General features: G+C 34.2%; 1 protein-coding gene across 2 annotated transcripts; it reads right to left on the bottom strand.

The window, feature by feature from the left end:
• Positions 1–2,724: 2,724 nt before the first annotated feature.
• LOC117414490 (GTP-binding protein SAR1a-like) lies at positions 2,725–10,491 on the bottom strand. 2 transcript variants are annotated; one of them, XM_034024256.3, is made up of 7 exons: positions 10,337–10,491; positions 9,270–9,344; positions 8,793–8,912; positions 7,937–8,002; positions 5,695–5,798; positions 5,071–5,202; positions 2,725–4,979 (listed from the first exon to the last, which is right to left on the bottom strand). In XM_034024256.3, exons 2-7 carry the CDS (start codon positions 9,325–9,327, stop codon positions 4,863–4,865), a joined length of 597 nt encoding a protein of 198 aa, XP_033880147.1. In that variant the 5' UTR covers positions 9,328–9,344; positions 10,337–10,491; the 3' UTR covers positions 2,725–4,862. The 2 variants fall into 2 exon arrangements, with proteins under 2 accessions (XP_033880147.1, XP_033880146.1); XM_034024255.3 differs by having other exon boundaries at positions 10,332–10,490.
• Between the last annotated feature and the right edge of the window lie 1,245 nt (positions 10,492–11,736).

Below are 11,736 nucleotides of genomic sequence, written 5' to 3'. Positions count from 1 at the left end.
AAATCATGGGACCAATCACAGAACAGACTATCAAAAACAGCGGATGTTTACAGAGGAATGTAAATTGGCTGAAGATACGCAGACTTGACCAAGATAACGAATGCTACATTTACAGTATGTTACTTTGACAACAAAATATAGAAAACATGTTAATGTTAATTTAGGTTTATAACGTTAAACTATATATAAGTGCATGGGCGAATCCAGACTTTCGTGAAGGGGGAGGGCAGGTGGGGTCATGAAGGATATATACCTGATACGAAATATACCGCTAAAGTAAACTATATTTTGACATTTACTGTACAGAATATTCTTTATTTTGCATAGTTTATGCCGTGGGTGCATTCTGTATATAGCTAACGGTATATATCATTATGGATTGGTTTTCTCATAAGTCGTCAAAAAGAGTTGTGTTGGATGTTATCTTATGAATATTTCAACAACCTTATTAACATCAATATCAATCAAGTGATAATGCATGTTCATTAAAATTAGAGCAGCTAACCGATCTTCAACATCCATCATGTGATAATGCATGTTCATTCGAATTAGAGCAGTTAACCAATCTTCAATATCTATCATGTGATAATGCATGTTCATTAGAATTAGAGCAGCTAACCGATCTTCAACATCCATCATGTGATAATGCATGTTCAATAGAATTAGAGCAGCTAACCAATCTTCAATATCCATCATGTGACAATGCATGTTCATTAAAATTAGAGCAGCTAACCGATCTTCAATATCCATCATGTGATAATGCATGTTCATTCGAATTAGAGCAGCTAACCAATCTTCAATATCCATCATGTGATAATGCATGTTCATTCGAATTAGAGCAGCTAACCGATCTTCAGTATCTATCATGTGATAATGCATGTTCATTAGAATTAGAGCAGCTAACCTATCTTAAGTATCTATCATGTGATAATGCATGTTCATTAGAATTAGAGCAGCTAACCGATCTTCCCCCATCGTAGACCTTAGCACTGTTTTGGTACGTAGAGGTCTACTCGGGCCTAAATTTAAAACCCGATCCGATCCCGACCCTATCTCTAATATAACCCTTGAAATATTTGCATACCTGACCCAGCCATCTTAAATATATTCCTAACATACATTATTGAAACCAAGTACCTTCAGTGTAGAGTATTCCTGGTTTCCAGGTAAAACGTAAATAAATAAAGAAAACAATTACTCTCAATTAATCATCTCTCATTTACTTCCTTTCCTAGTAATCCAACACTGCACAATTTGAAAGACAAAAGGCTTCTTCAAAACTTTGTTACCACTTTTATTATCACTGAATACCACAATATCGTAATTTTAGACGCTCCCTTCATCAGCGGGATGCTCCACTGGTACACATTCTACTGTTGAAATAGTTTACCTTTTTTTTTTTTTTTTTTTTAACTCTATCAGCCTATATACAGATGACCCGCTTTGTATCACGATTGCCGTGCGGGTCATGACATTAACTTGAGTTTCCAGTTTGCCTAAGACGGCACGTTACCAGTGCGAGAAAGAAAGCAAGCTTTCAAATGAAGGCAGAATTAAAGAGCAGTGTTTTAATACTGTACATTTAGTCGTTTTTTTTACATTTAAACAAATGGATATAGTTTAGGTTATAGTGAGCGGGTTTGTGAGATGATATTAAGTGGGTAATTTCTCAAGGAACCTATGAGCACAATTCTCCAAATCCTAGCAAAAAGCAAGATGTACTTACAGATGAGCAGAAGGTGGCACTTTAGCACCCTTCCATGTCAAGATTTGTGCATTGGATATACAAAAGTAGAACTGAGCATCACATTCACCAGGAAACACTACATTACAATCCTATCCTTATTTTAAACACTAGAGACCTCTTAGAGTTGGCTTGAATTGGATCAAGAGATTTTAATCTTTACAACGCCCCCATATTGAAAATGTTCAGAGGTGTTGTGTAAATCGTACTAAAACAAAAGTTAGGAGAATGGCTTTAATGTTTTTAGCAAGCACACCTTATATTTTAGTCTTGGAAGAATAAAAGAAAGCAGTTTATTTTCAAAACTGACCAAGACAATTTGCTCTTCCATTTATACACTTTTCAATACATTGCTTTTCTGTTTGAATATGAATTTTACTTAATACAGTATGTGTTGCTGAGACATTATTCTCTGTTAACCCAGCAGACTGACTACCACTATGCAACAAAATAGGGTTACCTTTTAAGTAATTTTGCTTTCACACCAAATAGAAAAAGGACATAGATTAGTGGTCAAGTGAAAGCAAAATTTTATATATATATATATATATATATATATATATAATTTGCTACTCACCCCTACAAAATCTCTTTCTATGTATTCTGATTGAGTACAGATAAAAGTTCTATAAAACAACAAGGACTGACTATTTTCAGCAAGTGTCTGTACATTACAGCTTCAGTGTCTACATGTGAATTAAGCTACTTGCTGAAAGTATAACATTCTGCTGTAGGCAATGCAGTGTAGCCTTAATATTTAAAAAAGGAAAAACTTGTGTTTTTTCTACATAGATGATCCTAAGCAAACCTTTCTTGGTGGAGCTACAATATTAAGTATTTAATATACAATTTGAAAAAAAAGGAAATGGAGTGATTACCAGCACTTAAAACATAACAATTTAGTAGCACAAATGTTACCCTTATTAACATGCAGATGTGGTACTGTATACATTGGAAATATGTCAAAAACAAAAACTTAATACCGTAATGTATTTTTTAATTAGATTTAGAAAACAGAAAACAGAAATAACAACAGGGAATCACATTACAAAATTAATTAATGCAAGGTGTATTAGGATCCAAGTGGGAATTCCTTCCCAGCTATTTCTGATCTGGAAGATAGGATGTGGTCTACCACAACTGTTGAGAGTCGTTATCAATTATGGGGTCTGATCCAGCACTAAATCACTGCATAAACATGTTCCATTCATTCGACAGTGCATCAAAACACGATGACCATTCTAGAACCACATTTTTTTTCAATATACACAGTGTGTATAAAACTTTTAACATGATAGTTGTAATAGTAAAAAACATAAAATGTGTTAATGTTTTTGGGGTGGACTGACATCTATCGGTATTCTATTGGGGCTGACTGACCCATATTTCTTGAAATAACCCTACAAAAGCTGAAACCACTTTTCCTAAGTGGCATGCTGGTCAGAGTATATTAGAAGTTCAACTGAGAGGGATCTGTAATACCAAGACATTAGAAGTCCTGAAATCCAAGTCATTATTTAGTAAGTATGTACAAATGTGCAAAAAAATACATGGAATATGACCATTACTCTTAGGGCACACAAAGCTATGGTTGTTGAGTCTTGTATGGTGTGCCATAGGAATTCTCATATACTACCAGAAGCAACTCATAGGCTGATGTAGTTCATATTCAAAAAATACTTACCACACCCCAACTAACTCTGTTGAATATTGGTTAGTGAACTGTAGGCAAATTTCAAATTTGCCCTGCAAAGGCAAAATTCTTTATCTACATTAACATGTACAGTACATACAATAGAGTTTAGCCAGTTTACATGAAAAATAAAACAATCCCCCTCCCACCCATTACCCTTAGTATGCTGCAAAAATAAAAGCATGTAAACTTAGTGTAAATAAAGCAGAAGGTAAATAGGTAAATATAACCAGTGCTGACAATACTGCACCAATTTGTCCATATAACAATTCCATTTCTTTTTTTTAAACACATTTCATTCTTTAAACAAATCTAAAAATAACTGGTAAAATTATCGTTCCACACAAAATAAGATAAGGTTTAAAGACGCCAGCTGTACCTTGACCTGCAAAAACTGAAAAAAGCACATTGCTTTTTTGATTCAATATTTTATAGCATCGGTAGTGCGAAAAACACACTTGAACGGTGAATCATGAATGGTTAATGTCTGCTAGGATGGGTCAATACAAGGCAAGAGTACAGCCTGATTAACTTCAAACCTTTTCCACTTTATGACCATTCAACAGTACTTCTTCAGAAAGCCAACAAATAAACCCAGCTCTCAAAAGTGGCTTATTATGGCTTAGTTGTCATGCAAGGGTAACAGCTGCAGGTAAGAGAGATGCAGGAGAACCCATTTTTTCTTTAAGCTGTTTGGGTGGGTTTAAACCAGACAGAAGACATTATTTATTGCTACCACATTTCCAGGTAATACAATTAAGAATTAAACACTCATTATAAAGATTAAAGAGACAATGTTCTAATTAAGGACCAACCAATCACAATCACAATGAGCTACATAATGTATTTTTTTTTTTTAAACAGTTTAACTAAACACAGGTTATAAATACACATGCTATTACAAAATTCAAAGACAATCCGTTCATTAATAATGCATGCATTCTTTTTAAGCATGTGTATTTACAAGCTTCTACAACTTTGACCTGGTCATGGCATCCTGCCCCCACCTCCCTGCACTGGTTTACCAGAAAACTGGGCTTATTTTAATAAAATTGAAATAATGTTTCAAAATGTTATGTGAAAGTAACAAATGTTTCTTTACACAACATCAGAAGGAACACTGTTCACAATGAATAAATGGTTTATGAAGAATTCAAAATAAATCAAAATAAAATACTTTAAAAAGACCAATACTAAAGTAGCAGCTGGAAGTACTTTGAGACTTTAAATTGTGTTGCAAATATATTGCAGCACATCACAGCAAACAGGCAGCTATCCGAGTACTGGTAACATTTTCAAGGTGTACTATATATCAAAGTTTAACATCTGCCAATTTGGGTAAAAGTATATTTTTCCATGTCCTTGTACAAAAATTGTCGAAGTCAGAAACCATCTCAGTCCAAAATGATACAATGTGCAAAGAGATCAGTCAATATACTGTGAAAGCCAACGAAAGCCTTCACCGTATCCCTGTTTCTTCAGCACACTGCACATGAATACCTCCATAGGCCTTGCATTCATTTCCTTCAATGGCACATTGCCCTATAAGTAAACAAAAAGAAATATATTAAATCAAGAGAGACACAGAACACCAGCATTCAATGTGCAAGTGTAACGAGCAAGCTCATCCTACCTTTCCTGATGTTTGACCATATAGACCAAAGATTTCCCGGAGTTTCTCTTCACTAATTGCTTCTGCCCGGTCAATCTTGTTGCCCAGAATAAGGACTGGCACATTTGAAATTGTCTCGTCTGTCAACAGTGCCTAAAGAGATAAAAAATATATAATTACATGGTGCGTAGTAGCCAAGTAGCTGGCATGACAACCAATGACATGACAAGACAAAAGATAAAATGGACAAGTGATTATAATATTATTTAAAAAATGTGGTATCATTTTTGGAGTAGGTTTAATAAAAAACGTGTATATTCCGAGACCCACGATATAGGACAACTAAACAAACGTGCTAATTGCATGCAGTAAAGAGATTGACAATGTAAAAGTTAACCAAGGGTACAACAATCATTATTGAAATATAATAGAATTTGACAGAAGCAATTTTATTCGGTTTGCTTTGAAACTCCAAATACATAAAACAAACACCTTTTGCGTTAACACTTAATTAAAATGAATAACCAATCTACAAATGAACCTAAGCAATTTTAGGCTCCCTCAAACATTTTTTCTGGGCGTAAATGATTTAACCATCTTAGCAATATAACCTGCAAAGTTAAGCGAATGTAAATTTGATCTTACGTCAAGCTCAATTTTAGATTCAGCAAGGCGTGACAAATCTGCACAGTCCACTAGGAAGACAATTCCATTTATAGCTGGGAGGTAATTCTTCCAAACCCTTCGTGCTGTGTAGAAAGAAAATAATCTTAACAGAATTGTTTAATTCTGAATGCTCCAATTATAACACGACAACATTTTCAATTTTATAGGCAGATTATGGAATGAGGGTCAAATGAGTGAATTGATTAGTATAACTATATAATAAGGCAGTTTGGCCTGAATTCAATAAAAGTGTGTTCTGGTTTCCAATTCTTTACTCCCAACCCTCGGACAAATGAGTGTCACAAAACAGAGTTTTGTTCACTCCTGGTTACACCCTTAAAATAAAGCTACTTAAAAATAACAATATATAGCCACTCAGGTTGTGAGTTTGAAGGAGTTTTCTTTCAAAGCAATATTTCAGAATCTTATGGGGATACATAGTACATAACAAATGTTTATACAACATGTGTTCAGAGTTCTAGCATTGAAAAACGTGTATGCAAAACTAGAGAGGAAATAACTTGTTCTTAATGGATCTCAATTTGGAATGTACTTTGCATTCACTTAAATCCGGAATGGCACAATGACTTGGCAAAACACAGTATTAAAAATGTGAGAAGTACCTTGATATAAGGAAAATAAGATCCCGTTCACACTACTGGGCTGGGCCGCACCATATTTAGGTCTGCAACCCCGTTCACATTTGCGTTTTTAAAGGTGCCTTTGCACGTTCACATATGTGACTATCAGGTTGTACACAATGACAGACAAGACAAACTCACGACTGACCACCTAATAGTACTACTGCTCCCTCCTAAGGAAAGACACGACATTAAATAATGTTAAATAATGTTTCTTCTCATTTATACGGAATTTTTTTAACCTGCATAAATACCATCTTTGTTTACAAACACGATTGTTAAACTACTCTCCTTTACTCGTTATTATTCTCTAGTCCCTAACCATTACTAGTCAAGACTGAATATTAGCATTACCCCTTCTCTTGGAAGATTACCGAACATATGGCTATATAACAAAACTCTTGTCCCACATGTAAACGACAACTTCATTAAGGGAAGCGCCGTAATCTAAATACAGCAATACACCGTCACATATCAAATACACTTTGCTAAACAACATGCACAGTACTTAAACCACTGCTCTAGCGCCAGTAGAATAACGTTAACAATAATAACACAACAACAGGCATTGAAATATTACAGTGAGGGTCTCACCCTCACATGGTGCGTCAACGATCTTAATTTTATTATTATTATCATTATATTTCTTAGCAAACGCCCTTATCCAGGGCGACTTACAATTGTTACAAGATATCACATTATTTCTACATACAATTACCCATTTATACAGTTTGGTTTTTACTGGAGCAATCTAGTTAAAGTACCTTGCTCAAGGGTACAACAGCAGTGTCCCCCACCGGGGATTGAACCCACGACCCTCCGGTCAAGAGTCCAGAGCCCTAGCCACTACTCCACACTGCTGCCCTATTTCAATATTTGTGGATGAGAATGGTATTGTGTGTGTGTGCGTAAAAGCAAGCAGCTAAAAGAAATGATCAGCGTTTTAATGTAAAGACGCACACTTCTGTAGCTATGTATATCATTGCGTGCAAAATAAACAATGGTGGCTGAAGTCGCCAGTACCATTATTGAGATCCACAATCCTGCAGTTTTTATATTTATCGCTTAGTTACCAAATAACAGGAAGAAAATGCAATTGTGACAAATTAAGCATAATTATGAAAGCACTGCAGCTCGTATATTATGTGAAAGAAACAACCTGAACTTTAACCCGCTAGATTTTTTAAAATGTAATATTTTTATAATAAAAGTTGTATGATGTAGAAATGCCCTGGGCCGCCTCAAATCACAAGTGTGAACGGGGTCTAATTCAATAAAAAAATTTTTAAAAAAAACATGCATTATTACAAATGCAGAATATATATTGCCCAACGAAGCGAAGAAAATGCTATGATAGTAATCTGTTTGGCTGATACATTATAAACTTGGTGTGAAGCTTAATCACGTGTTAGATCATCACATATGCACATTTTAATCACAGTTTTACAGTACGTTTGTCCAATTCCCCTTTGTTAGAACATTAAATTAAAATAACATTAAAATACAACTAAATTAGCAATACAAAACTTCTCATGAAGATGTACTAATAAATAAATTATGGCTAAAAGCAATATTCTTACCCTGTGCGTGTCCACCAAGATCAAATGTGGTGAAAGTCATTCCAGCAATTGTCAACTCCTCTGACGCTGTAAAACGAAAAGTTTAAAAACGTACAATTCAGACCAGTCAGCTGGATAATCTAAGTTTTTTTTTTTTATTTGAGCCGTGTTATTAGATTGGTATATTGTAATCTATTAAAGCCAACGGCACATAATACTGCAAGATTCAATTGAATTTTCATTATGCTCAGACAAACTTATTTGATATACCTGTATTTAGGTTTGTATAAATTCCAATGGAGAAACAAATGCGAGTAACACATTAATTGTTAATTCTAAGGAAAGTAAATCTGAAAAATTGTGGATGGCAGGGAGGGAATCACATTTCTCATAGTGGAGACATATTCACAATCTACATATGGAAAGTTGTGTGTGGGAGATTCAAATGTCCTTTTGAAAATAAAGTTTCCTTTTTTCAAACTTCAGCTCTGTATTTAACTGTCTTCTTCTAAATCAGCTTAAATAAATCTCACAATTTCTACCAGATGTGTGCATTTTAACATGCTGTTCAGCTGTATGACTAGTGAAATACTGCAATTCTGCCAGGTGTAAAAAGGCAAAATATCCCTGCTTCTCATTTTTCTTATTACTTTTAAAGAAACTGCTGACACATCGAATGTTGTTTTCTCCTACAAAAGACCATCAATGAATACATTTAATTAACCCAAAGAGTTTGTGTTGCTCAGCCCTCTAGGGCACTTCGAATTAAGAATGTGTTGTTTCTGGATCTCAAAGTTGGTTGGAAAGGCTCACTAATGTGTTTTCTTTTTTTTCTTTTAAAACACAAAATAGGATTTTAGAAAATCAAGTTACTTACTCGGATGTAGTGTGGGAACATGTTGCCCCAATCTGTCATCTTTTAGCATATGTAGCAACGTTGTCTTGCCAGCATTATCTAAACCAAGGAACACTAATTTTCCAGATTTCTTGTACAAACCTGCAAGATCCAAGAACATGATGTTAAATTAAGTTAAGAAAACACAAAGGTTTCTTTAATGCAAAAAAAATTATATTTGATTAATGTCACACTTGAAAACGCATTGCAATTCAAAGACTGGGCTGAAAGTCATTGTTATGAACAACAATGACAATTGTAATACAATAGCACATGTTTAAAAAGAGTAGAAAAAAAGAAAGCATTCCATAAACAGTACAAAAGTATAGTTTCTTACTATTTTTCAAGATTGGGTATTATATTAATATTTTAGCCATTTTACATGCAGCAGGGTAGTAAGTAGGTGGTGCTTGATTCCTTGTGTAAGATTTTAAAAAATACATTTTTAAATGCCATTACCTAAAAGTTGGAGCACACTGCTGAAACCTTTATAGATCCAGTCAAATATAAAAGACATTGCTGTTGCTCGGTTACCTTAAAACAAAAGCATAAGACGTTATCAAGGTTAATACAAGTATACATAATACATCATAATATGGGCAAGTGTCAAAAAACTTTTGCACATGGTATGAAGGACTAAAAAAAGAAAAGCATACTCCTTTAAATAAGTATTTCCTTGTTTAAGAAGTTATAAGAAAAATACATATTATTCAAATGTAACATATACAACAAGTCTAGCTATAAATAAACCTTTAACAGTTGAGTTTTTCAAAAAGTCACTCCATTGGATTACATACCTACTGTTTTACACTTAGTATTACCACAAAACACGGTAATAAAAATACGATATATATTATTACACCAGTTGGCAAAAACATGTATGTATGTATAGGTTTAAAAAAAAAAAAAAAAAAAAAAAACTACTTTAATGAGACACTGCTGTTATATTTTGCCAGCTTCAATCTTGAATGTTATTTTTAGTTTTTCCTATTCTATCCAAAACTTAAATTACATTATGTGATTTTTAAATACTGTAAACGAAAGGAGAATGGATAGAAACTGAATTGCAAATATTTAGGTGTAACCACTCACTAGTAAAAACAAATATTTTACCTCGTCAAATACAACACATTTTTTGAGACTGGCAGTGAATAAGTACTGACAAGTATATATTTCAAAATGACATTATTTTAGGTTACACCTGTTTAAATTAAGCTCCGAAACCTCTAAAAAAGAAGAATTCAAACACTTGAAAAGGAGTGCGTGTCGTAAGAACAGCTGTTTAGCCTCAAGTGGAAACAACGATCATACAAAGTCGTGGCCCGTGGCTAAGCACGGGTCCTATTATATTTCGAGACTCAGTGGATCAGACTCGGTGGTCAGATCCTTCGTATTGGACCCGAACTGGTTTCCTCTAATGTGATTATAGGCCTACCGGCTTGGCACAGTAGCGAAGTACGTGTCACTTAAGAACTCAGGTTTAACAGTCAGCCAAAACCACAACCCAGCTGTGTTGCTCACCTCACCCTGCCGTTTCTCTGAAGCAGTCACCGTCCAAAACCAAATCGCTTCTTTCTCACCCTCACACTGACCCGAAACTCTCAACCTCCAACAGAACACCGGAACCGCGTAGCAACTCAATACGCTTTTCCGGCCCACATAAACGAAAACTCACTTCCGGTTTTCCGAAGATCACGTGACTGAGGAAAATACATCACGTCTTCTGTGAATATAGACCGCATAGCAAACGCAGCTGATCTCAAAAATAGATGCAGTCTCCATCAAATAAAAAATATATTGTTTAGTTACTCGAATCGGTAATTCTATCCATATTTTAGAGTTGGCGCCCTGGGTTAAACTTTTAATTTTAGTTAACTTATTTGAAGATAACAGCCCTGAATGATACTGTCGCTTATGCAATACAGCCATATACAGTTCATAATACCGATCATTACATTTGAAATTGTTATATGTTTCCCATGTGTAGAAAAACATGGCCTATAGCTCCCAAGTAAGTATGTTCCTTGTGCATGGATGGATACTTAGCAAGGTAAGAACGATAAAGACACTGTGAAGAGCTGGTTATATATAAAATATATAACCATATATATATATATATAGTATATATATATATATAGTAGCTCAAAGAGCCAGCAGCCCAACGTTTCGATATGTTGTACATATCTTTCTCAAGGGAGCATGTGTTTGAATCAAAACATTGGAGGTATTTATAGGTTTTTGACGGCATGACAACTACTTGTTATTGTTTACATTCAAATCCATGGTTTATTCTTACATGATGTAATGGTGTTCTATATATTGTGACATCATTTTTACTTCTATCTTAGAATCTGTATTAATTCTAATTAACATTACTTTATATAATCTTATATTTTTATTATATCATGCAATGCTGGCTCTGAGGATCAGTCTTGATTTGGCCTCCCCAGTGCATCAGCTTGTACAACTTTTGAATGAATTTTGTTTCTTTATTTAAATGTTTTATATTTATTGAAGTTAATTAGTTCATTCTTTTCTGCTGAGTCCCACTGGCATAATCGTGTTCATTCTATTTATCCATTTATTTTCTTTTATTCTTCCATATTGTACATTATGTAATTTAATTTTTTTCTAAAATCACACTTTAGGTCACCCATGGTGTGTCTGTTCCTTGTAAAGTGCTGAACTATTGGTTCATTTTCTTTTTTATTTTATTCTGAATTATGAAGTATACGTAAATGCTTCCAAACTATTTCTGAAATGTTTGGTAATAATTTAGAATAACATAATTATTAATGGTACTCTCTTAACCCTCTCTTCCCTTTTCTTATAATCAAGTAGTTCATTCCTTTTGAGTTGGTCAACTTTTCTCAATTCTCTCTCAATAATTTGTTCTTTATATCCTCTTTTCTTAAGATTTATTTGT

This window comes from Acipenser ruthenus, chromosome 7 (genome assembly GCF_902713425.1).
Source record: "Acipenser ruthenus chromosome 7, fAciRut3.2 maternal haplotype, whole genome shotgun sequence".
Taxonomy (NCBI): domain Eukaryota; kingdom Metazoa; phylum Chordata; class Actinopteri; order Acipenseriformes; family Acipenseridae; genus Acipenser; species Acipenser ruthenus.
Note: the sequence above shows the minus strand (reverse complement) of the source record. Positions and strands in the feature narration are given on the sequence as shown.

Bases quoted from the DNA above. Each gene is read 5' to 3' on its own strand.
- LOC117414490 (XM_034024256.3), bottom strand. From the start codon at position 9,327: ATGTCTTTTATATTTGACTGGATCTATAAAGGTTTCAGCAGTGTGCTC. The intron at 8,913-9,269 runs GTAATGGCATTT...TGGATCTTGCAG, and splicing joins CAGTGTGCTCCAACTTTTAG to GTTTGTACAAGAAATCTGGA. The intron at 5,799-7,936 runs GTAAGAATATTG...CTTTCTACACAG, and splicing joins TCTTGGTGGACACGCACAGG to CACGAAGGGTTTGGAAGAAT.